The 25,500-nt window shown below is 41.7% G+C and overlaps 4 protein-coding genes across 4 annotated transcripts; 1 reads left to right on the top strand and 3 right to left on the bottom strand.

The window, feature by feature from the left end:
- Positions 1-117: 117 nt before the first annotated feature.
- Positions 118-4,212, bottom strand: LOC147313940 (tapasin-related protein-like). The gene is made up of 7 exons (XM_086262742.1): positions 4,100-4,212; positions 3,807-3,983; positions 3,433-3,708; positions 2,088-2,417; positions 1,110-1,445; positions 957-1,040; positions 118-790 (listed from the first exon to the last, which is right to left on the bottom strand). Exons 1-7 carry the CDS (start codon positions 4,143-4,145, stop codon positions 759-761), a joined length of 1,281 nt encoding a protein of 426 aa, XP_086118868.1. The 5' UTR covers positions 4,146-4,212; the 3' UTR covers positions 118-758.
- Positions 4,213-4,540: 328 nt separating this feature from the next.
- Positions 4,541-13,595, bottom strand: LOC147313939 (tapasin-related protein-like). Its single transcript, XM_086260701.1, has 7 exons — positions 13,198-13,595; positions 12,880-13,056; positions 12,525-12,800; positions 11,908-12,237; positions 9,999-10,325; positions 9,751-9,834; positions 4,541-6,491 (listed from the first exon to the last, which is right to left on the bottom strand). Exons 1-7 carry the CDS (start codon positions 13,244-13,246, stop codon positions 6,463-6,465), a joined length of 1,272 nt encoding a protein of 423 aa, XP_086116827.1. The 5' UTR covers positions 13,247-13,595; the 3' UTR covers positions 4,541-6,462.
- Positions 13,596-14,659: 1,064 nt separating this feature from the next.
- gemin4 (gem (nuclear organelle) associated protein 4) lies at positions 14,660-22,637 on the top strand. The gene is made up of 6 exons (XM_086260699.1): positions 14,660-14,838; positions 15,434-17,422; positions 18,891-19,047; positions 19,155-19,419; positions 20,746-21,435; positions 21,640-22,637. Exons 1-6 carry the CDS (start codon positions 14,829-14,831, stop codon positions 21,871-21,873), a joined length of 3,345 nt encoding a protein of 1,114 aa, XP_086116825.1. The 5' UTR covers positions 14,660-14,828; the 3' UTR covers positions 21,874-22,637.
- Positions 22,576-24,725, bottom strand: LOC147313937 (ceramide synthase-like). Its single transcript, XM_086260700.1, has 5 exons — positions 24,456-24,725; positions 23,956-24,039; positions 23,639-23,858; positions 23,472-23,567; positions 22,576-22,967 (listed from the first exon to the last, which is right to left on the bottom strand). Exons 1-5 carry the CDS (start codon positions 24,575-24,577, stop codon positions 22,692-22,694), a joined length of 798 nt encoding a protein of 265 aa, XP_086116826.1. The 5' UTR covers positions 24,578-24,725; the 3' UTR covers positions 22,576-22,691.
- Between the last annotated feature and the right edge of the window lie 775 nt (positions 24,726-25,500).

Raw genomic sequence — 25,500 nt, 5'->3', positions numbered from 1 at the left:
GCAAACAGCATGTTCCATTACTAATAAATAAAGGCACTGCATGCATGACTGGGAGCTGAACCCCCCCCCCCCCCCCCCCCCCCCCAAAAAAAAAGGTTTAAACCTAGAATTGCCCGCGCTCTCCAAACATCATCTTACTTGGTTTATTTTTCACCTGAGTGTTTAAATAAAAGCTTATAGTAAAGGTAGTGCATATTTTATTTATCACAGATTTTACATTGGATGCCCTTCCTGATGCAACCCTCCTGTTTATCCAGCCTTGATAAACCAGCACTAGAAGTACACTAGCTTGGTTTGCATTTCATTCCAGTCTGAAAGAGATCTTTCTGTTCATGTTTACTAACCTGAATCTACAGTGGATTCATTCTTTTCAGCATCCTTATTATATTTATTAATTTTACAGTAATCTTCATTTAGTAAACTGACATTCAGTTTCCAATATTCTGTTTTTATTCAGCTCTATATAGAACCTTGTCTCCCCAGTGTTTAGTCCAAAAAGTGTCTCGTGCATCAGAAGAATCAGTCCTGGCTCCTGAATCCACTGGCTCAGCAGCTGCTAACCCGTAATCTTCAGTAGTTTTAATGTTATTGCACTGTTTTACATTCATACATGCAGGAGTTTACACATCGACACAAATCTACCTTTCACTGGTGTTTCTATGGGGACCCCAGAAAGGACAGTTTGCCAGCCAGCCTTGTGTGTTGAGAATGGGGCCACATCCTCTCGCTCTGATCCCAGTCCTCCAGTTTGTTTGTTTTTATATCGCCTTACCCGCTAACGTTCTCCATGCTGTGAAGAAAAATGACAATTACCCTCTAGAACATCAACGAGTTATGTCATAATGATCTTCATATTACATGCTTTCATGTCAGTGACTCCAAAACAGCAAGCTCGTGTGACTGTATTCTTTCCTTGTGTGTGTGTTTTGATGTAGCAGCAGGTCTGTATCACTCACCTGAGTGCAGGTAGCGCCGCTTCACATACAACAGCAGGATCATAACAGAGCCCACAGCGAGGTACAACATCCAGTTTGTTGGCTCTGAAACAGAACACACATCAAGCTCTGCTCCTCCCAGATGCTAGCTCCTAGTATTACACTGAGACTCACCTTCCACAATCAGGGTGAAGCTCTTTGTGATGGGCACTTTCAGGGACTGATGGGAAACGCTGCATGTGAACCTTTTCCCAGAGTCCCTGAGCGAAGCCTGGAGGTAGAAGAAGCCCGACAACGAGAAAGTCATGTCCCGATTTTCTTTGTGGTAGGAAAGGAAGACATTCTCCAGTGACCTGGGATGTGGAGCGTCCAACATGACTGGATCCTGCTCGTACCAAATTATCTCCACATCCCGAGGGTAGTAGCTGTTTGCCCCACACACAATCTTCCTCTTGTTACCCTCCACTAGTGAGAGACTGGGTCCCACATTGAGGGAGACATGGGGAGGCTCTGAGGAAAGCAAAAAACATTACTTTAAAAGCTGAAACGAACAGTGGCTTTTCTGCTGACTTTCTATATTTCTAAGTTCTAAAAAACACATCCACACCATACGACTTTTATCACATAAGATGAGAATGAACACTTTAAGAGCCTGATTTGCTTTTTTTTAAAAAAAAAAGAAAAAAAAGACTGAATAAAAAAAAAAAAGTTAAAAAAATTTTTTGTCAGCATTTACAAAGATACTTTTACACGCTATTTTGTCCTATTCAGGAGACATGGTTTTACAGACATGTTCATGTGCAGCCCTCCAACAGCATGTAGCCTGATGGCGATGACGCTATGCTGATAATGCTGAAAAGTGGGCGTGAACAGCAGAGTGAGTGACAGCAGGCATGCAACAGGAAACAGCGACGGACTGGTTCTACCACATATTTTTGACGTTGCTCCTGATAGCAGTAAACATCTCCAGCAAACTTTAAACAGTAATAATAAGAGTATTTATGGTTGTCACACTATGCTGCACACATCACAAACAGCTTTTTCACAGTCCACCTTAAACTCCATCAGTAAATGTGGTTGAAAGCATATAAGCACAATTTAGTATTAGTACTTTTGTCCATGGCCTATGAACTCTCTGACTGTTTTCCTCACCTTCAATCTGCAGATTTATATCCACCCTGCCGAATAGTGGATTCACGGACACTGAACAAATGTAGGTCCCTTCACTGCTTATCATGGTGGAGGCGAGGGTGTAGGAGGCATCTCCGGCTGCAAAGGCACGTAGTCCAACACCACTTCCTTGGGTCTGTCCTGTGCGCCTGTTGTAACTGAAGAGCTTGGTCCTCTCACCGTGGTGCTGCTTGTGCCACTCCACAGTGACCTTTGCACCTTTGTGGTCGACATCAAACTGGCAGTGGAGCTTTTGCTGGAACTTCAGGCGTGCTTTAACTGAGGGAGTCTGTGTTTTGATGACCATGGCGACTGTGGAAAAGTGTGACAAACATGAACACATGCGAGTTGTTAAGCACATTTCTCAATACAAGTGTCCAATAACAGTGTAGGAGCCATGGGAAAGGCCATATTTCATTTGTGTATTGAAAGTTGAAGATGAACCCTAAGTGGTGCAACATTTCTTAAATCTGAAATGTGACACCTCTGGCAATCCCTAATTCTAGGCCATTACGGCTGAAGATTCCTGGTTAGCTGGGTACATATACCACTCAGTTAACAAACCACCTGGGTACAGCCTACTGTGCATATAGCTTAACACAAGGATCCTTACCTCTTATCTGTGTACATGTGTTTATTTGTCTCATCCATGTAATCATTAACACCAACTGGCTGATATTAGTTACACAGACACAGGTTCCTGTTACATGCATGCAATCTTCCTCATTAACTCAGTACCATTGTTCCACATGATAACACTTTCTTATCTTTAATTAGCTTAAAAATTCCTGCACACGTTGAGGAAATCCAAAGCACCTGCCACAGATGCTCTTTGTTGTCATTAATGATGCATTCAACCACATCTTATAGGACAAATACACATTTGTTCTGGGACGCACTCTCTCTCAAACAAATACTAATATTTCTAGGTTATGTGCTGGTGTAATACATTTTGTAGATATGTAAATATGTCATCGGGTGAGACTGCTGATGTCTAACTTTGATTGTAGTTCTTCATTTAATTATTAATCAGACTGACCAAATCAATGTATTTTATGAGAAGAATTAAGTACATTTTTATTATTTCATTATTTTAATTATTTTATGAACATTTTATTATTTGTTTTAATGGATGGTTAGTCATTTGTAATCAAGTTAATTGTTTTATTTTCCTTCAGTCAAAGTTTGTTCCCATAATATTTATATTTTCTTCCTTTATGGGGTCTGGCACAGCAATACTAACGACTAGTCATAACTCCAACAAAAAACAAACTTTTAAGACAAATATATTCAGTTTTAGTCTGAAATCCTCATATGTTCAGTTTACCTGTGGTGGTGAGTACCTCTCTGTTAGGGATGGGGGGCCATTTGTGGTAGTCTGGCCGTCCTGGGGGAGGCTGGTCGAAGGGGCGCCTGAGGAAGCTGGTGATGGTGAAGAGGCCCCTGCTGTGTCTGAGGATGCAGGTAAACCAGTGGTTGTACTCATGGGCACCGAGGACAGGCCAGCGGACGTAACCGCCCTCTGTGCTGTATCTGTGCAGCTCACACTTCAGCTGCTCTGCCTCCACCCCCTCCACATACTGCAGCAGATCCAACTTTGATCCTAGAAGACAATAAAATAAACTCTAACACACTGTTGTTGTTGTTGTTGTTGTTCATGTTGTTTTCAGCCTTCTCCTCATGCAGGCTGCAGTAACTCACTGGTGATCAGGAAAGTGATGGCGTTTGGGTTAACAGGAGCATCTCCTTTCTGACCAAACTGAAGTATAGCCTCTCTGTGGATGAGCTGAGTCTCTGTGTGGTTGTCCTTATTCAAAAACACACGCTCATCAATGAAGTAGCAGGGCAGCCACAGGATCTGATGGACACTCCACACACCTGAATGACACACACGGGCATAGAAGATCAAACAGTGTTAAGTTCATGTGGTAGCCTGTAGTGCCGATACTTGTTGCTGACCTACACACAAGCTGTAATCTGTGACAATAACTCACCTGCACTTAGAGACCAGTAAATAAATATCGTGAATATTAAACTCATGATTCTTCCCCGGTGCCCTCCACGGTCATACCCCTTGCTGCGCGATTGTCACAGGAAGTTTGTCGGGATACTTTCACTTTCACTCTGCAGGGGTGAATGCTGTGCAGAACAGGATAACGAGCTGCTCACAGAAGAAAATAACAAAAAAGAAAAAATCTAGAATATTTGCTGTTAAATTGCGTTAATTTCCCCGGATAGCCTGTACAGGTGTCCTAATTATTTTATTGTCAGTCATTATGAGGATGACTGTGTGTCCTGTGTAAACTACTGTCTGTGCTGTGTCATACATAAAAGCTGGATTTTTACCGATTCGTTTTCCCACAAAGATCTATTGTAAATTCACGGCGAATAGTTTTGTTTTTGTCTTTTGTTTTTTTTTTGGTGGGGGGTGTCTTTTTTGTTTTTTAACTGTATTAAACTTGCAGTACCTTTGTTGTCCTGAAGTGTCGCTGTGAAAACTGACCGCATGAAAATACCAGATCAATAGAGAGAAGTCCTGAAATTCAACACACGTCGTACAAGAGAACTTTTCCACCCAATTTTATTAATGAACAATAGCAATACGAACAGATGAGGCGCTTATCCACCAAACAAAAATAAATTATACAAAGGCTGAGTGTTTAGGAGACATATCAAGAGACATATCAAATACAATAAATATTAAAAATATTAATTAACATGAAAAAAGCATAAGCATTAAAAAAAAGTTCCTAAAGAAAAAAAGAGTCCTGATACCAAAGCCCCAAAACATATTCCATACTGTTTTATTGAATCCTGTTGGACTGTAACCAACTCCTCCTGTGATTCCAGAAAGCCAGTGTGGAAAAAGCAGACAATCCACACTTTCTATATCATCTTCACAGAATACTCAGGTGGTCATATCCAAGTAAAACCAACTAAAGCCTGAATGATTATTTTGTTGGTAAATTCATTTACAATTTTGAATTTCTCTTCTTTCCCTTTGGGAGGAAGAGGAAGTGAAATATGCTTACTCCTTGTTACATGAACCTCCTCAGCCTCAAATTCCTTCAAAATAAAAGAAGATTAGACTTTCTGCAACTGAATGCTTCTAAAAACCTTTTGTACATTTATCATCACAAAAGTCAATTGCTGCTATGCAGAGCTGTCTGAGTCCAGGAGAAGTCTCGGAGTACACAATGTCTTCTTTATCCATCCATCTTGAAGGCAGTGGGATAAGTTTTTATCTCATCTCAGAAGGATGGTTTGTCCAGTTTAACCTATGCAGCATTCTCTTTTCCAATGTCTCAAAGTGATTTAAGATATAGATAATGCAATTTTAATTTAGTAAACAAATTTTGTTATACAAAGAAAATAAATGTGGTTAAAAATGTTGATGCATTTGGTATAAATGCAACTGAATTTGGAGTTTATGGATTGCGTGTTCAAGCTTCTTTCCAAATCCAAAGTAGTGCAAAGTTTTCATTTGAAAAAGATGTCTGACATCATCAAATGCACTACAAAAATATAAGAATACAATATATCCATGCTCTTGAATTAAATAGGCTTCCATCAGTACAATCTGACATCAGTCCAGTGTTATTACAACTGACCATCTGTTCTAAAATAGCTGTGAGCTGGTATGTCCCTGTATATTTCTTTGAAGCCATCATCAGGATCACTGAATTCAGATCCTCAGTTTTCAGCTCTGATTCACATAATCTTTGAAAGAGTCCTGAGTATACAGGATAACATCCTGAATCCAAAAGAGTAATCTGTGGAGCATAAACTGTAATAAAAAGTAACTACTTATTTGTTAGTACTTCAGAAAACTATTTGCCAACAGACTTGTGATTGACTTACATTGGATGTCTCAATCACTGATATCTAAATTAATAAAACATGACGAACTCTTCATACCTGATAAAAAAGAAGCCATCAAACTTTTGCCCTTTTGCAAACTAAAAAAAGGGCCTCTCTTAAAAAGCCCTGAAATTTAATGACCCAAACAAAACTGTAATGTTTACCATGAATTTTAACAAAGAAAAATAAAATAAAATACAACACTTGTTCAAGTCAACCAGTTCACTAGCTGGTAACCCATCATTTTAAGCAGAGTTGTAATGCACTGCCTCACTGTCACACATGGAATGCAGGAGTTCACCAGCCCTCAGTCCGTCGATGTATCTGTGAAGACTCTGAAGGAAGACTCGTTTAGCAGCTCACCTCTCTTATTCAGTCTGTGGCCACAACCTCTTCCTTTCTTCCTTTCAATTCAATTCCATTTTATTTGTACAACACCAAAACAACAGTCATCTCAAGGTGCTTGCCATTCCCTTTTTTGTTTTTTGTTTTTATATCACCTTACCTGCACCAACTTTCTCCACACTGTGGAGGGAAAAAAAACAATAATTACTTTAAAGAACTTCAGCATCTCACATGTGATACAACAAGTCCCAAAAGAGCTGGGACAGTGTATGAAATCTGAATAAAAGCAGAATATAATGCTTTACACATCTCATGATCCCATATCTTATTCACAAACATTGAAAACATATCAAATGTTAAAACTGATAAAATGGAAAATTTAAAGAAACACAAATAATTCATTTTGATTTTAATGGCTTATTTATTGTGAGGGTCCCAGGGGGCTGGAGTCTGTCACACCTACTGCAAGGTGAGAGGCGGGGTACACCCCGGACAGGCTGCCTGTCTGTCACAGGGCTAACACAGAGAGACATACAACCTTTCATGGGTAATTTAGAATTACCACTTAACTCAACCCCAATAACTGTATGTCTTTGGACTGAGGATAGGCTCCAGATACCCTGCAACCCTGATAAGGATAAATGTAAGAGAATGGGTGGACGGAATTTGATGGCAGTAACTCTATGGTGTAGAGCTGTGTATTGAGTGTATCAAACCCAAATGCAGAAATCAGGATTCGGGAGTGAACTGATAAGGCTGGGACATATAGGAAAAAAAATAAAAAAATCAGGAATGATGACACCACAGGCTTTAAACCATACACAAGCACAGGAGACAAACAACGCCTAACATACAACATGAAGTACCTAAACATGGAATTACAAAGAGGAAAGGAACACAACCTAATAACCCAGAACAGAGCCCAGAGAAGTAAAACTAAGGCCTCAAACTAGAAACACTACACAATTATCAGTAAACTAACACAAGGAGCAAGTGCCACAATACCGAAATGAGATTAGGTCTGATACAAGAATACAACAGAGGCAGGAACACATAACAAACTAAATGGATACAAAATAGACTAAAAACCCAGAAGGGAACTAGATCAGAAAAACAACTTTTCCCCCCATTAAACCTGTCCTGCCTAATTGTAATCCGAATTATTAGCTGACTCCCATGTTGTGCCAAACATATTTCGCTTTTCCAAGATGAGCGCCATAAAATCTCTATATGCTCCTCCATTTTGTGTGTTTCTGTATTCGTTTCTGTATTCATTTCTATTAGTGTTATTTCAGTTATTACAGTGTAATATGACCATTTCTAAGCTAACAGGCAGGAGAAAAAAAAAGCAAGTGGGAGAAAATAGGAGAAAATATCAAAGATAAAAGGATAGAGCACAAATAGAAAAGCACCACCTGCTGCACCTGTAGTCCCAGAACTGCCTGGAAGGTGGCAACTCCATAAACACTAATGCACCTCTAATCTATCAGAGATGCAGGCTTTTGAACTTCCCTGATAACAAGTCTGGGAACTTGTTTTTTCCAAAAAGAATTTCTCTGTCATGGTCAATGGGAACACTAGCCGGGGAGCGTTCAGGTTGCCTCGGTGGCCACGCCCTTGGGTTGGGCCATCAGTATTGCACCTGTTTTCCATCCCTGGCAATTACTCCAAAACTATTTCACTTACCGTGGATGGCTGCTCCACGCCAGTCCTTTATTCACTCTTAGTTAACTTGGCTCTCTTAACCTCTGTGTTTATTCAAGTATTGAATATTGACTCTGATTGTAGCCCACAGCATTCTTAATCTGGTTTAGTTTTAACTCTCTGTTTTCCTGCACACAAGTAATTGTTCCCTTTCTGTTGCAGCTTCCCACAGTCCCCATCACGGATTCTCAGGGCATTTCAGTTCCCGGTTTCCTCGACTTGAGTTATATTCTCGTTCCCCTGGTTGTTCCTGATCATTTATGTTAAAGAAATAAATCTGTACATAGTTCCTGTGAATTTTGTATCAAGTCTGCCTTTAGGTCCCTACTGAGTGTGAACCTTGGTTCATGACTTTCTCATTTTGATTCATCTGACCAAAGAACATCTTTTTTCCTTTAGCTTCAGTCCATTTTTCATAAGCTTTGGTTAACACAGTGGTTCCCAAACTTTTTTTGCTAGGCCCCCCTTTGTTTTACAAGACAAATGTTGCCCTCCCATCCCCGCCATCCTCCAACCACACACACCCATATTTTGTTCCATTGCGGTTTATTTCACACCTCAAACATTTAGTAAACAATTAAGCAAATAAAAGTAATCTGCAATAAATTACAGGTAGTAATAAAATAAACGACTAACTCCTTTACGATACGTCCACACCTACACGGGTAAGTCTTTGGCTTAGAATGAAGTTGGTTTGGAAATATATTCAGCAATGCGATGCTTCATCTCCTGCTTTGCGTTTGTGTGGGCGCCCTGTGCTAGCAGTTTCCAAGTGTTTTGGGTTTTATTTTCCCCTTTTCATATTTCATATTTCTCCCCCCTTGCAATGGCTCCGCGCTCCCCTCTAGGAGGCGGGCCCCACACTTTGGGAAGCTCTGGGTTAACAGAAGTTCATATTTAGATTCTTCTTTGTGTGACAGAGCTTCAACCTGCATTTGTGGATGTGACCTGTATTCACAGACACTCACTTGTAGAGGCGTTCGTGAGCTTTGCATTGATTTCCATGACAGAATCCCTGTTTTTAAAGCATGGCCCAATTCTGATTGGATATTCTGCCTTGTCTATCGTCTGTTGCCTTTCATTTGCCAGGTGGCATATTATTTGATTAACTATCAAATTTAATGCTTCAATGCAACTATTTAAAAAAGAAATTGACCTTGTCCCTTAGACACATTCTCTGAACCTTTTGATGATATTATGTACAGGAAACTATGACATATTTAAAGTTTGCAATTTTATGGAACATTATTCTGAAATTGTCAAACAATTCTTAGACACTTCTGGGAAGCTCTGCCCCTCTGAGATGCTCTTTTTATACCCAGTCATGTTACTGACTCCAAAAATGTTTCTCCCGCTTTTTTTCAGTACTGCAGACTTTTCCAGACTTTTCTTGCCCAGCACCAACATTTTTTTCTGATATGTTGCTGTCATCAAATTCAATAGTCTAGTATTTTTCTCCGTAAATTTTGTCACTTTAGTCTTTTTACATGTTTTCCATTTTCTTTTAAATTCCAAATCATCGATTCTGTTTATTTATCTATATTAATAACTATTTTCTGTAGAATAAATATCATTTTCTCTAATATATGTTATTTATATTATTTTCTTTACATTTTACACACAACTTTGCAACTTTTTTAAAATTGGGGTTGAACATGCTTTATATGTCAGTTGATCCCAAACAGCAAGCACGTGCTCCTCAGGTGTGATTTAGCTGGAATTCTGTATCACTCACCTGAGTGCAGGTAGCGCCGCTTCACATACAACAGCAGGATCACAACAGAGCCCACAACGAGGTACAAAATCCAGTTTGTTGGCTCTGAAACAGAACACACATCAGGCTCTGCTCCTCCCAGCTGCTAGCTCCTAGTACTATACTATACTCATAACTTTTGCACTGTCCACTTCCTGCTGTGACAAAACAAATTTCCCACGTGTGGGACTAATAAAGGTTATCTTATCTTATCTTATACTGACACTCACCTTCCACAATCAGGGTGAAACTTTTTGTTATGGGCACTTTCAGGGACTGATGGGAGACGCTGCATGTGAACTTTTTCCCAGAGTCCCTGAGCGCAGCCTGGAGGTAGAAGACACCTGACAGCAAGAAGGTCATGTCCCCATTTACTTTGTGGCTGAACAGAACACTATGGTTTAGTGGCTTGGGATGTGGAGTGCCTGGATCCTCCTCGTACCAAATTATCTCCACATCCCGAGGGTAGTAGCCATTTGCCTCACACTTAACCATCAAGTCCTTGCCCTCCTGCAATAACAGGGTGGTTGCAACATTGAGGGAGACGTGGGGAGACTCTGAGGAAAGGAGAGAGAAAAATAAATAATAATAGTAATTTCAATACCTAACAGCAGACATTTATTATAGTAACTGGGCTGTTTTATTTAATTCACTCGTTTTAATTTAATATTCTTTCAGGTCAAAACTGGTGACATTTAAAAGTTGAGATTTGGTCTGAGTTCCAGAATTCTAGGAAGTCAAATTTGGTAAGATGCATTTCAGGTTACACACTTAACAGAATAATTTAAAAAAAAAAAGTTTCTGACCACACTTAGTGGAGTGTAGTGGAGTAACAATCCAACAAATGGATTTAACAGTTCATTAAAACTGAGATTCTTAAAAGGGTGCTGTATATTGACAACATATAAAAAGTACCATATAAAGATTTCAAATATCATGTCACATTTGACCTCTTACATTTCCTTCAAGGTCAATAGATTGATCTGAAGGTCAAAGTAATAAAATGCTATAAAGAGCTATTTAAAAATAGGTTTCTTACTCTCATTGTTTGTACTGACAACATATACAGTACCAGTCAAAGGTTTGGACACAGCTTCTTATGGCAAGCACAACAGTCAATCATTACTTTAACAACTGAAGATCAGTCAGTCTGGAAAACTGCTAAAATTTTGAATGTATCCCCAAGTGCAGTCCCAAAAACCATCAAGCACTACGATGAAACTGGCTCACATGAGGACTGCCCCACAAAAGGAAGACGAAGAGTCACCTCTGCTGCTAAGGATAAATTCATCTGAGTCACCAGCCTCAGAAATCACAAGCTAACAGCACCTCAGATTAGAGCCCAGATAAATGCCACACAGATTTTCCAGTAGCAGACATCTCTACATGAACTGTTCAGTGAAGACTGTGAGAATGAGGCCTTTGTGGTCAAATAGCTGCTAAGAAAGCACCACTAAGGAAAAGCAGGCGAGGAGGTGTGATGGTGTGGGGGTGCTTTGCTGGTGACATGTTGGGGATTTATTCAAAATGGAAGGCACACTGAACCAGCATGGCTCCCACAGCATCCTGTAGCAACATGCCATCCCATCCGGTTTTCTATTAGTTGGACCATCATTTATTTTTCAACAGGACAATGACACCAAACACACCTCCAGGCTGTGTAAGGGCTATTTGACTGAGAAGGAGAGTGAGGAGTGCTGTGCCTGATGGCCTGGCCTCCACAGTCACCTGACCTAAACCCAACTGACCTGGGTTGGGATGAGATGGACCACAGAGTGAAGGCAAAAGGGCCAAGGAGTGCTCAGCATCTCTGGAAATTCCTTCAAGACTGTTGGAAAACCATTTCAGGTGACTGCCTCATGAAGCTTATGGAGAGAATGCCATGAGTGTGCAAAGCAGTAATCAAAGCAAAGGGTGGCTATTTTAAAGAATCTAAAGTATATAAAATGTTTTGAGTTATTTCACGCTTTTTTGTTTACTGCATAATTCTATATGTGTTCATTCATAGTTTTGATTCCTTCAGTGAGAATCTACAATGTAAATAGTCATGAAAATAAACAAAAACCATTAAATGAGAAGGTGTGTCCAAACTTTTGACTGGTAGTATAGACATTTAGGGAATGATCCAATCCTATGTACCTTCAATCTGCAGATATATATCCACCTTGGTGAACAGTGGATACACGGACACTGAACAAATGTAGGTCCCTTTACTGATCATTGTGGTGGAGGCGAGGGTGTAAGAGGCATCTCCAGCCGCAAGGGCACGTAGTCCGACACCGCTCCCCTCAGTCTGTCCTGTGTGCCTGTTGTAACTGAAGAGCTTGGTCCTCTCACCAGGGCGGTGCCTATGCCACTCTACAGTGACCTTTGCACCCTTGTGGTCAACATCAAACTGGCAGTGGAGCTTTTGCTGGGACTTCAGGCGTGCTTTAACTGAGGGAGTCTGTGTTTTGATGACCATGGCGACTGTGGAAAAAGTGTGACAAACAACACAAGTGTCCTTTACTCAAACAGGTGACAACCACTTCCTGTATCTATGACATGACAATTATTTGGCCATCCACCATTCCAAGTCAATATAACTATAACTGTCTCTCTATTTCTACTCTAATCTCCAAGATACAAACACAGTTTCTTTTCAGCACTCTGTCCTTGAACTTCTGCCACTGCAACAGGCAGGCAATTAACAAACCCCTAGGAGATGGTCTGTATGGCTCAAAAGAAAAAAACTGAATCCTCATATGTGAGTTTACCTGCGGTGGTGAGTACCTCTTTGTCAGCGATGACAGACCAGTTGTGGTAGTCTGGCTGCCCTGGGGGAGGCTGGTCAGAGGGGTGTCTAAGGGTGCCAGCGACTGTGAAGCGGCCCCTGCTGTGTCTGAGGATGCAGGTAAACCAGTGGTTGTACTCCCGGGCACCGAGGACAGGCCAGCGGACGTAACCGCCCTCTGTGCTGTATCTGTGCAGCTCACACTTCAGCTGCTCTGCCTCCACCCCCTCCACATACTGCAGCAGATCCAACTTTGATCCTAGAAGACAATAAAATAAACACTAACACACTGTAGTTGTTTTTTCAGCCTTCTCCTCATGCAGGCTGCAGTAACTCACTGATGACCAGGAAAGTGATGGCGTTTGGGTTAACAGGAGCATCTCCTTTCTGACCAAACTGAAGTATAGCCTCTCTGGGGATGACCCGAGTCTCAGTGTGGTTGTCCTTGTTCAAATATAAACGCTCATCAATGAAGTAACAAGGCAGCCACTGGATCTGATGGACACTCCACACACCTGAATGACACGAATACATCAGTCAGACAGCATAGCCGTTGGAATTCATGCGGTAGACTAGAATATCTATAGTCACTGTTGACCTAACACGCACAAACTGACCTAAGCTAATCTGTGACAACGTGTTGCACTATAACTCACCTGCACTTAGATACAAATAAACAAAAATCCTCAAGATTAAAACCCTCATTCTTCTCCACTGTCGAACTCCTTGTTGTCCGATGTCCACACAAAGTTTCTCTTGACACTTTCACTTTCATTTCAAAGGAAAAAGAAAAAAGGAGTGCGATTTCTGGCGTGATGAGCAGCTCGAAAACATAACCTTTAAAAAAACATTAATCATAATCAAAAAAGTTAATAAAATCGAGAATATATGCTAGGAAGTTGCAAATAATAAATAAATAAATAAATCAGGATACAATGTCCTAGTTCTTTTTACAGCGTTCCTGTTTTAATGTTAGACGTAACATTATTGTAGCTGCAGCCTATCCCAGCTGCCACGTGGCCAGAGGTCTGTCTGGTAGGTGCATATTTTACTTTATCCATTACCACACAAACGGACTCTAAACTGTGAGCGGTACCCGGTGTACTTGGAGTCACGGGGCAAATGTACTCCATATTTGATTCGAACTCAGGATTGCTGTAATGTGACTATGTGAACCACCGCACCACATAGTTTAATAAATAGTTCACAGGAGTTCATGAGGAGTCAACAGCTTGCAACAGGTGCTTTTGCTTTTGACTTTATATAAAACTCGTAGTATTGACTTTGCCCTGAGATGTCGCTGTGAGGGCATGACGACAGCAGCCTTACTAGTCTTTCCGGCACCAGAGCTGATGGACGAGAGTCATGTCACTTCCTGTTAATCTCGTTTCACTATTTAGTTCGCCTGAAAGTCCTCAAATAATAGCTGTGAATGTAGCGAAAGCACTCAAATAATTATTTCTCCATGCCCGATTTTAGGTCTAATAATCTACATCATACGTTATTTAGATATTGGGAGCGTAGTTAAACCACAACAAAACCTATCATGCATATGAGAACACGCTGCTTGTGGTGGTCGAAGGTTTTTGTTTTTTTTTTTTGTTTTTTTTTCGTACTTTAATTAAATTTATGCACATATTACAATCTCTCGTTGGGAGACAACATTAGTGCAACAACATCTTGAAAAGGTTGAATAAGAAACCAAACGAAATAGGAAAAAAAAAAGTGGTGGTCGAAGGTGATCACTGTCAGGAAGTTACTGTCAGACGTTTTCCGCGGCTGTGTGTTTCATGCCTGAAAGTAAAGTAGTCGATGCATTATGCGGCTCTTGGTGCTGTTTGTATTACACCGAAATGTTGGAAACCATAAAAATGTGAAAATGAAGCTACATCTATTAACTATTAAGGAAAATATTTAAAAACAAAACAAAAAACAATAACCAAAATTGTTTACCCAACAAAAATGACATTCTGGGGCTGAATAGAGCTCTATTCATTCTGCCATATGCTTAGAGCGCCCTCTATGAAACCGGAAATCCACAGAGTGGGAGTTCTTGATCATGAATACTCTCTGGTTGCACACGCTGACGCTAACAGCGGAAGCGCTTTATACGAAGTTTGTGTCACTCTGATAGAAACCTTTGCTGGGAGGTAGTATCGTGTTTGCTCTCTACTTCATTATACTCTGATGTAAAGTATTAGAGCTGTGGTACAGCTTATAGTTGGAACTAAAATTAGCAAACTAGCTTCTCAGCATCCAGGTCCACTCTGCAGCTTTGGCACTAATAATGAACAAAGGTAACCGTTACACTCCTCACGTTCCCATACAGAAAACACGAGTCACAATTTCTGTTTTGCTACAGTTAATGTTGCATGTGCAGAGATTTTTCGCCATAATCAACCCCCACAAAATTAAACAGTATCAGCTTTAGCAGTTTAAGAGGTAATGCTGTTCTCTAACCGCTCTGCTGTATGTGTGTGAGAATGACAGAGCAGCGACATTTTTTTCTATATATATTTATATAGCTTGTATTCATTCTGTGTGGAACTGAAAAATAGACACCAATACCTTATTCTACAGAGTGTGGATGTTCATATACAAGATCACGATTTAAAATAATGAGATATAAGTAACCTCTCTGAGCTCAGGCTTCAGACCATGTTCCTTCCACTGTCAACTTAAGATGAACCAGAGTTGAACTTCAGCTTATCTCCAGTCAAAAGCCATTTTCAAAGTGGCATTTTTTGGTCTTAAGATCAACTGTGTTGTTTTTTGCGCAGCTTTGCCATTTTAGGCTACTTTAAGGAGCCGAGAGGACAGTTAAAAATTTTGAAAAAAATCCATTTCCTCTGGCAAATTTGAGTTTTGATGCCTTTTCTCTTGTTCTTTCAGACTCGACAGTGCTTCAGGGAGCTTTCCTCCTGGCTGATAAGCTGTGTTCCCCCTCATCTCTGTCCACCATTCAGAAAGCAGACTGGAGCCGGGTGGGACATGTGATCCTGGAAGCACTCAAAGAAATCTGCAGACAGGATGAAGTCAGTGACTGTCCCAACCCAGCAGCTGAGAGCTGGAAAAAGAGGATGGTTTGTGTTGTGTGGCTGAAGCTGCTGTGCAGAGAGGCTGAGGAGAACGTTGAGTTTGCTTGGAGGGAGAACCCTTTCTTCTCTCTCCAAAACAGCCTCCCTGAGGTCAGCCGTGTCGTCCTGCTGGAGCTGGTGAAGTCAGCAGCAGCTGCGGGTGTTTTTGCCAGTTTCCTCCTGCATCTTCCTCACGCTCAAATCTGTGCTGAGCTGGAAAGGCTGGTGGAACATGTGAGGAGCGATCCCATAGGGGAAGACGATGTCCGACTCCTTCTGGAGGTTTGGTGGGAGCTGTGGAAAGGCAGAGTGGAAGAGGAGGTTGGAGAAGAAGAGAGCATAGAGAAGATGTTTGCCAGCCAGCTTGCTCGCCTCTCCTCTGAGTCCTCCAGTCTGTCCCCTCAGGCTGCAAAGAGGTTAAAGTTAGACGCGCCAAATTCAGCAGATATTCTGCACATTCTTCTTTACGCACTCAAAGACATGAAAGGTCACATATCCTCACCTGACCTCTGCTTTCAGGCCTTATCCATTTCCCTCGATGCTCTTTACACAACCTTCCTGATAGACCAAAACGTGGCGCTTCCAGCTAAAGAGAAGTTGGACTGTTTGTGTAAAATCCTCCGAGCCAGGGAGGAGAACATGGAGAAGCTGAGTCCTGAAATGATTCAGGAAGCTCTGAAAGACTTGCGTGCTTCTCACACACCTTCTCAGTTTAATCTGCGGCAGATGAAGCTGAGTGAAGCCCTGAGGATTATCACAGAGCTTGCACAGTTTTGGCAAAGCGGTGTTCTCAGTCAGTGTGACCACTCCAGCCCTAGTTACTCTGCTTTCCAGCTAGAACAAAGCATCCAGAGGGTCCTGGCTTCTCTAGAGGAAGCACCCGGAGCTGGTAGTGACGACTTTGAAGGAGAGAATGATACACTCAGAGGTGTGCTGAAGTCACTGTCCCTCCCTGCCGCAGAGAGCAGCCCTGAAGTGAGCGCAGAGGTTGCTGCTGTCATCATCACCCATCACCTGGAAGACTGTGAGGACTTTGCAGCGTTGTTTGCCAGCGAGCCATTATGGGCAGAACGTGCGGATCGCTGGCTCGACTGCCTGGAAAAAAACCAGGGGGCATTCCGGCAGCACAGCACCCTCATGAGCCTCGCCTCCACCCTAATGAGCAGACTCCATAGTGAGAGCGCTAATGTGAGGCAGTGTCACAAACTGCTGAAAATCACTTCAGGTATTTTCTCCACACTCACATTAGAAGACCAGAACAAAGCGTTGGCTGCCATGCTGAGATTATCCAGCAGGGGGTTCTTCGAGTGCTCTGTACCTGCTGCTCTAGCTGATGGGTTTGAACAGGAGCTCAACATGGCCTTCAACTGCATCATTCAGGGGGCGGGCGGAGCTTCAGTGGGAGCTTCACAGGGCAATCTGACTACGGCAGCCTCTCTAGTTGCAAGAGTGGCCTTTCAGAACCCCAAAGCCACTTTGAGGTCCTGCTGTCATTCGGCTGTTTTCAACAAAGGAGCTTTCTCTCTAATGGCTAAGATCCTGGAACAGCTGCCAGGACTCAGAGAGCAGAGGGGAAGAAGAGATGGAGGGAGGAAAAATGTGGTGTGCAGTTTACTTTGCAAGTGTTTACAGGACATGATCCAGACCAAGTCACTGTTAGCAACTGAAAAAGAACAGTTCCTCAAGTTTCTGGGTCTGCTCATGGAGCCCGTCACTTCAGCTGAGGGAGAAGGAAAGAGGGAAAGCGTTCTGTCACCTCAGGAAGTCGTGAAAACCTTTGTCCTGCCTAACCTCTCAGCTACAGGTGAATATCACATGTTTATGTTTACCACAACCTACATTAGCTATTTTATTAGCATTTTACAGTTGTGATCAAAAGTTTAGATCCACTCGTCATGGATATGAATGTCATGGTAAACGTGGTGCTTCCATCACGTCTGGGCTTTTAACATTTCCAGGGTGGAATGATTGTACAGCATACATGTGTGATGACTTTGAAAAAACCCAAACAAGAATTGGATTCACAGGTTTTAATTTATTTTCACTGATCCTGACAGGGTCAAAATTCTAAATGTTAAATGAAAAGGTTAAGTGTACCGTAGCATGTTGCATCTTCATCAGACACTTTTAGTAGTTACCAATAAGCATCTGGCATAATTCTTGGCAGAATTGATAGGTTATTCAAAATTATTGGTTTCCAGGCATAGACCACTAGAGTTGAGGTCTGGGCTTTAGGAAGGGAATTCCAGAAGGTTACGGTAACGTCAGCCTTCTTTATCCACGTTTCAACCATCTGACTGTTGATTTGAGCCACAGAGCATGATGCTACCACGACCATGCTTGACAGCAGGTACAGCATTCTTAGGTTTGAAAGCCTCTGCAGCTGCAAGTGTCAGTTAAGTGTGAAGATGTCGATTTTGGAACAGGGGCTTCTATATTGGCACCTTCTTGGTCCATGGCGATGTAAAAAAACAAAAAAAAAACAACTCTTCACTGTGGACAGTGATGCTGCTGTTCCAGAAGTTTCCAGTTAAAGGCAGGCTTGATGGTCCCTGGGTTGTCCCTGAACCACTTTCATCTTATCTGAGATTGACTGTTTGTCTTTTCCAGAAATTGGAACAGCGGTTCAATTACAGTGTACTTGTTCTTACATACAGTTGTTTGAACTGGTGATCACAGAGTCTAGCTGCTGAAAGCTGGCTCCATTAAGTATCTGGAATGACCTTCCTAAAGTTCTGAACTGAACCCTGTTTAAAAGTTGTGCACTATGACCAACCAATTTAAATGAAATGTGTTTAAATTAAATACCAATTCTGCCAATAAGAGTGTTTAAATAGCAGCCAGAGTTAAGGCAGATGACTACTAAAAGCATCTGGTTAAAGTGTGGTTAAAGGCACATTTAATCAAATATTAGTAAGGTGCATGTATATATGAGAGCCTGTATGTTAAATCTTGGCCCTGTGTGCATCAAAGAAAATCTAAAATAAATTCAAACTTGCATTCAGACATGCACCCTATTTTTTTCTTTTTTTAAAGTCATTACAGATGGATGCTATACAAGCATTCCAGCCTAGAAAAGAAACAGGTTAAGGAAATCATGAAAAGTCACCCAAATCAACCTGACATGAGTGGATGGAAACCTCTGACCACAGCTGTAGATTCATTTTAAGTTACATTTGGCTAATCTACCTATAACCCAAGGCTGTCACATAAATGCATTGGGATGTAAAGTAAATTATTTGTCACTGATAGTTATTCTGTGGTTCTGCCAGCTCACTGTTCTGTGGATGCAGAGCTGAGTATCCAGCTTCTTCAGACTGCTTTGTCTGTGGACGTGCAGGAAGCAGCCACCACTCCTCACTGGGTGTTCGACTGCTCTCCTTTCCCCCTCCTCTACATGCTGGCCCAGCTACACAACCAGACTCTCAGGTTTGTATCATAAGTAAAGCTTTCCACTTTTTTATTTCTGAGCTGTTAAACCTTTATAGCGTTTAACATCATTTGATTTCAACTTAAACCCACCTGATCCCTCCTAGATGTTGGGAGCAACCACCAGACCACCACATCTGGTCCATGGATATGAAGGAGCTGCTGTTGTCAGTGCTGACCACTCTGGGGCAGGTGGTGGGTGCGGAGGTGGCAGCGGCCCCCAGCAGCTGGTCCCGAGCGCTGTTCTGGCTCCACAACAAGATGGAAGAGCTGGACTGGACGGTTCAGTTCCTGCTGAACCCTGTGTGGGGGGAGCACTTTAAAAATGAAGTGCCCTCCTCTCTACTTGCTGTGTGTGATCTACCTGAACAGGTATGTCCTACTGCGGAACCCGCCTACTCCTGAATTTCTTTGAAGAACAGTGTCAAGTATCAACATCCAATCTGTGAAAATGCAAACCCAGGTCTGGGTAAAACATAAATAAAACAGAATGAATTTATTTGCAAACATCTTAAACCCTCATTTTATTCAAAGTACAACACTCAACGTGTCAAATGTTTAAACTGAGAAAATGTACCTTTTTTTAAAAAAAAAAAAAAAGAAGAAGAAGAAAAAAAATCTCCTTTTCAATTTGGAGGCAGAACTTTAAGACAAGGCCTTAAAAGACTGGAAAAGTCAGTGTTACTAAAACAAGTGGCTGATAACTAATTGGGTTAACTGGAAGCAAGTCAGTAACAATACAGAGTACAAAGAGCATCTTTGAGAGGCAGTGTTTCTCAGAAGTAAAAGATGGGCAGAGATATACCAGTCTGCAAAGAAATGTAATCGCAAAGATTTTGAGTATCTCATCATCTCTGGTACATAACTTCAAAAAAGTTCAAAGCATCTGGAGAAATCTCTGTGGCAGAGGACAGGCCCTCAGAAAGCAATGGATTAAAAAAAAAACAGCCATGATTCCATCATAGAAATCAGGAACGCTTCCAGAAATCACTGTTTGTGAATATGATCCAGAAACACTGCCGTCTTCTCTGAGGCAAAGCTCATAAATGGATCGATAGATCCAAACTGTTCTGTGATCAGATAAATCAAAACTCGAAAGCCCTGAAAGGTCAAATTAACTGAAACTTTTTTTAAAAAAACAGAAAATAGAAAAACGCGTAAAAGCACACAAACCACAACTGAAGTGTTAATCAGGACACAATAATGTGATGGACCGGCTAGAGAAGTGACCAGAACCAAAACATGCACACGATCACACTGAGACATGCTTAAAAGAAGAGGACTCGTCAGAGAAGACGATGCAGGATAACACAAGATTCATATAAAACTGTAGATACTGTACATGTTTGCTATTAGCTGTTAAACAGCCATCTGTTATTATGTCCACAAAAACACTTCCATTTTTTTAATGATTTTTCTATTTGCTGGTGTTCTTTGACCTCTGCGGGCCACCGTAATGTACAAGTTTTAGGCTTTCAATCAGCAGATGCTGCTCAGCCTGTAGACCTTTAAGCCATTTTTGTAGCAGGCTGTAAACCAAATTTTTAATGCTGTAAATTTGGGCATTTTAACATTGAAATCTGGCTCACAGGCTCACTTTTTGAGAAAAAAAATATGTGATACTGTTATTTGTGTGGTTTCTCTAGAGCTGATTGTTTTTGCTCTCAGTTTGCATTGAACACTATGTCTGTCCTGTAGGAATGGTTGGGTGTGGACCTTCCCTCGTACGGTTTGGGCACAGGTCTTTTAGCCTGGATGGAGTGTTGCTCCATATCTGACTCTCTGCAGAGCACCATGCTGTCCTGTCTCACTCTGGACCAGCACAAACCTGACCACGTCAGCATGTTCAGCAAAGGCCTGCTAGTGGCTCTGACTCAGATGCTGCCCTGGTGCTCCGTCTCCCAGTGGAGCAGGCTGCTGAGAGGCCTCCGTGAGCTGATCACATCCAGCCGCCTTCACGTGCCTTTCTCTCTGGAGTACGTGGACTTTCTGCCCCTACTGGACCTGAGGAAGTTTTCATGTGAACTCCGCCTGTCAGTCCTCCTGCTTCGAGTCCTGCAGCTACTCTGCGGCTCCAGCTGCTCTGACTGGCTGTCGGCGAATGGCTGGGCACACGTAGGCAGGTTATACGCCCACGCTGTGAGGGACATGATGAATTCACTACGAGCCAAACTGCCTCTTCCTTCATCTGGTGCTTTTACTGCTTCTGCTTCAACTCCTCCTAAAACGCCAGCAACCACAGACTCAAATCCAACTCTCATATGTCCAAAGTCCAAAGAAGCCAGAGACACTCCTCTGATATCAAAGGATTCACAGAAGGAGACTGCTCCAAGCCAGGAAGTTCTTTTTGTTCTGAGCCAGCTCTTCTGCCATGTTCAGCACGTCCAGGTACGACTTCTTTACACCATTCTGTCTCTGATTGGCTAATTTTTTCCTCTTATAACCAAGCAGCATGTTTGCTCAAATTTAGTAATGCACTTGGATCAGCATGTGTTATATGCCATTGTATTTGACTGCTACAAAGTTCTCTCGGTGTGTTCTTTTCCTGAGTCAGGACTACAGGCTCACTGGTGAAATGTGTCTTCCCTTCAGGTGATGATGCCAGGAGGCCAATGTGAGCCTCTGTTCCTCTCTAGTCTGGAGATCCTCAGTCAGTACGAGGCCATTATGGCCGCCTTCCCAAACAGCTGCACCCCACTGGAGTGCGACAACACCCGCCACTTCTTCTCTACCATCTCAGACAACTTGGAGAACCTGGAGATGAAGGCTGTGCTGCAGCAGAAAATTGCTCAGCTCGTGTCCTCAGCAGCATTATGCACACACTGATCTATCTGCTGTTTCCCACTGAGCACTTTGAGTTTGCAAAAACTCAATCCTGAATATGCCTGCTGATTAACAACAGTGTAATGTTAAGGTCATGTTTAATATGAGCACCTCTCTAATAATCCGCTAATGATGTCAGTGTATGTACAAGTTATCCCTGTGAGCCAGAAGCTCAGGCTGGAGACGACTCTAAATAGTTTTCTTTATTTTTTTATTCTTGGCTCTATGTGATGTCATAGAAAAGATATTTTTAATATAATGAGACACGGACCTGCTGTATGTGAGGGCAGGACACAAAACTACTCATGTAGGGTGCAAGAATGAAAGCATGGAGATGGAAATAAGGAGGAAATCTGTCACACTGAACTCAAGTTAAGAAGTAACAAGCTTGAACTCTCTGTGAATTAAAAACCAAACTTAAAATCATATTTTGCAACACGTTGAGCAGTTATTCTTATTTGCATTAACATTGTAGACAGCATGAAAACGTAAGCTAAATGTGTGTACTGTACACCAGGGGCACTCAGTCATCATCAGTGTGTTATTATTTCATCCTATATTCATTAAAGTGACTTTAATTTATACAAACAGATTCTGTGTAGTTGGGTAACATTGTTGAGGCTCTAACATATAAAAGCTGAACAGACAAAAGGAAAACAGCACTGCTGACAGACTATGTGATAGAGTCACAGTTAAACAACTCTCTCCTTTTAAATCTGACTTAAGTTTATTATGAAAATAATAAACTTATTTTTTCATTAACTGTAGCAATAATCTGAGGGTTTTGTGTTGGTTTTTTTTTTTTGAAAATCATGGAGTCTTCAGTCTTTGCGGGCCGGCCCCTTCCTCTGCCTCAGGTACAGTCTGTTGGCTTTCCTCAACAGAAGTATAAACCAGTAGATCTGTGGAGCCAGGAGCACTAGGTTACCCACGTTGCATTGCAGTGGCAGGTGAAAGACCACTCTGTGCAGAGGAATCCCAAATTGCCGGCCATACATCCAATACATGAAGGGGAAGAGCAGGATCCGACATGTGAAGAAGCTGAGCAAGACAATGATGCCGTTGATCCTGTGGAGTCTGGTGTTGTGGAGACCCAGCTGGATATGAAACACAGAAAGATGGTGAGGGGACTTCCCTAATACATCCATGTGCGTAACACAAAACACTTTTATGCAAACATGATAAGAATTTATGCCATTTGTCGTACTACAACACAATCTTTTGTACATGACCATTATAAACCCTGCACACGGTCCCACAATAAAAACACAGGACCAGGTAGGTTCATCATTAAAAACTGCATTTTGTATTTAAATCAATTATCTTTCTCTAACAGTAAATTTGCTTGATGATCTGAAATTGTTAGTGTGACAGATTTTCACACCCATATGTTTTGGCTAGTCTCTGGTGTCTTTGTACAGTCTGCCACTCTGGTCCTGTCAGCTGTGGGAGACTCCTCGATCTATGGATCGGGAGCTTAGGTCCTGTTCCTGTGCTGCCAAGATCGAAGCCTCTGTGCTGTACTTTAAGCAGACCTTTTCTTGCCACTAGTGGGATTTCTTGATGTCAGCCTTCCTCTAAAGGTAAATCCCATGCATTACCTGGATGAGAATCTTTCCAATGGAGACAAAAGGAGTGCTGAACTCTGTGATGAACAGGCAGCCGATGAAGAAGTCCCCCAGTCCTCTTCTGAAGAACTGCAAATCAAACATTTAGTGGCAAGTCAGCTTGAACACACAAAGCGGAAGAGACTCCTCAGTGTTCTCACCAGAGTGATGGGCATGAAAATGAGAAGCAAGGCCATATGATGAAGAACCAACATGGAGTCCTTGATGAGAAAAGCCTTCACTGTCTGAAGAGAGTGGCCGCTGTATGAGCTGGAATGACCTTTGAGCTTCTGAGTATGGTAGTGGCTCAGATACATGGCATAGATGTCAAAGACCATGTAGGGCACTCCAAACAATACAAACGCGTTCACCAGCCAGTGACTGTGAAGAGAGACAGGAAACACTTTCACTGAACTAACAAACTGACAATCTAATGATAACTCATGTCTTCATGTGCAACAAACTATGAAACACTAACCTGTCAGCCATGACGTCCCTGCAGGATGTCATGACTGTGACTCCAGCTGCAGTAGCCAGAGAAGCATGTATGGCAGAAACCAGCCTAAAGTAAGCAAAGCAACGGTTTGGGTAGACAGAACTGCACTGGAATACATGCACGTTTATTTGTTGTCTGGCTTTTTAATAGTCCCCACTGCACACGCAATGAATATTCAAACCCTCACAGGCGTGTAATGTGGTGCCTTCGGCACATATCCTACAAACACATAACCAAATTATTATGTCAAATTCTAAAATCTAAGTCAAGCTTATATTTAACGGGAATCAGAGGATTCCTTACGTCAAAAACGCCTCTATGGTTTGTTATATATGTGCCGAATTTAGCTGCTCTTTCCTGTTAGTAATGTGACAAAGGAAGCAAATCTCCGCAGTGTGTGTAACGAGACAGATAAACAACACAACATTAAACTGGCGTTTGTGTTAACGTAGTCTGATGAGGTGACCCGTGTGGATGCTGACCTCTCACTGACACAAACCACGTCAGCGTCGCTCCACTGTGTGAAAGTGGATTTAAGGACTTTTCTGGAGCTGCAGAAAAGTCCAGGGAACACCAGAGCGCCACAGACCAGAGCAGAAAGCATTATGTTAGCCGGCCTCCTCCTGGTCCCCGTAACCGTTTTAACACAGTCTACATACCAACACCTGCCGTAGGGACACCATCGTATTTCAGTAAGCTAACGGCAACTAGCTTCTCTGATGGTTTGTTGAACTTCCGTCAACCTTTATTTAGAGGGCTATGATTGGCTGTAGGAGAAGAGCTTTAAACCAATAGAAATCCTTGACTTTAAACTACCTTTGAATTTCTCAGTCTACTTTATTCGAATCTGTTTCAATACGTTTCTTCTCTTCTTTGGTGATTGAAATATGTATAATATTTAAAAGCTAATGATATTTAAAATTATTAAAAAATACTACCCATCTGTACTTGTATTATTATTTTTATAATGTCCTTTTCACATTTTTCATTGAAAAAGAAATGCACGTGGGAAGGTAATGGTGATTCAGTACTACAGGATTATATTATGTATTTATTTTTTAAAGAGAAAGTTTTAGGAAATTCTATGTTTTAATAAAATTATAAGAAAATGTCGTAATGACAGTGACTTACCAATAACAGGACATGTCAGTCCAGTCTAAGATAAGTCTTCGTTTAACAATATTATGGATTCATGTCCATTTAGATTAAATTACTCATTGAAAAATTACAAATGAAATAAAACACAGGGGCTTAAACAGTTTCCAGTATGCAGTCTGCGATACCAACATATAGTAGAACCAGCGTGTCATATATTTACAGGCAGCAAGCAGGAAAGTGTGCTTGGTTCTCACAGAGCAGGAATGCAAGGCGGCTCCAGCCTTTCTCCAGAGGCATTATAACAGAGAGAGACATGGTACTGAAAGGACCCTGGACTGGAACCTACAGTACAGAAGAATCCTGTACCAGCAAAGATGCTGACAGAAATATAACTTCCAAGGGAAGAAAAGCTTATTTAAAACCATATTT

This window comes from Aulonocara sp. 'chitande type north' Nkhata Bay, linkage group LG14 (genome assembly GCF_057382095.1).
Source record: "Aulonocara sp. 'chitande type north' Nkhata Bay isolate Kocher_YH1m ecotype deep benthic linkage group LG14, A_spYH_male_GT1.1, whole genome shotgun sequence".
NCBI classification, from domain to species: Eukaryota; Metazoa; Chordata; class Actinopteri; order Cichliformes; family Cichlidae; genus Aulonocara; species Aulonocara sp. 'chitande type north' Nkhata Bay.
The sequence above is the reverse complement of the archived record's forward strand: the minus strand, read 5'-3'. Positions and strand labels throughout refer to the sequence as shown.

Bases quoted from the DNA above. Each gene is read 5' to 3' on its own strand.
- LOC147313940 (XM_086262742.1), bottom strand. From the start codon at position 4,145: ATGAGTTTAATATTCACGATATTTATTTACTGGTCTCTAAGTGCAG. The intron at 3,709-3,806 runs GTGAGTTACTGC...ATTGTCTTCTAG, and splicing joins CATCACTTTCCTGATCACCA to GATCAAAGTTGGATCTGCTG. The intron at 2,418-3,432 runs GTAAACTGAACA...ACTTTTCCACAG, and splicing joins AGAGGTACTCACCACCACAG to TCGCCATGGTCATCAAAACA.
- LOC147313939 (XM_086260701.1), bottom strand. From the start codon at position 13,246: ATGAGGGTTTTAATCTTGAGGATTTTTGTTTATTTGTATCTAAGTGCA. The intron at 13,057-13,197 runs GTGAGTTATAGT...CGTGTCATTCAG, and splicing joins TTATTTGTATCTAAGTGCAG to GTGTGTGGAGTGTCCATCAG. The intron at 12,801-12,879 runs GTGAGTTACTGC...ATTGTCTTCTAG, and splicing joins CATCACTTTCCTGGTCATCA to GATCAAAGTTGGATCTGCTG.
- gemin4 (XM_086260699.1), top strand. The intron at 17,423-18,890 runs GTGAATATCACA...TGGTTCTGCCAG, and splicing joins GCCTAACCTCTCAGCTACAG to CTCACTGTTCTGTGGATGCA. The intron at 21,436-21,639 runs GTACGACTTCTT...TCTTCCCTTCAG, and splicing joins GCCATGTTCAGCACGTCCAG to GTGATGATGCCAGGAGGCCA.
- LOC147313937 (XM_086260700.1), bottom strand. From the start codon at position 24,577: ATGCTTTCTGCTCTGGTCTGTGGCGCTCTGGTGTTCCCTGGACTTTTC. The intron at 24,040-24,455 runs GTCAGCATCCAC...TGCTTACTTTAG, and splicing joins GTGGTTTGTGTCAGTGAGAG to GCTGGTTTCTGCCATACATG. The intron at 23,568-23,638 runs GTGAGAACACTG...TTTGATTTGCAG, and splicing joins TTTTCATGCCCATCACTCTG to TTCTTCAGAAGAGGACTGGG.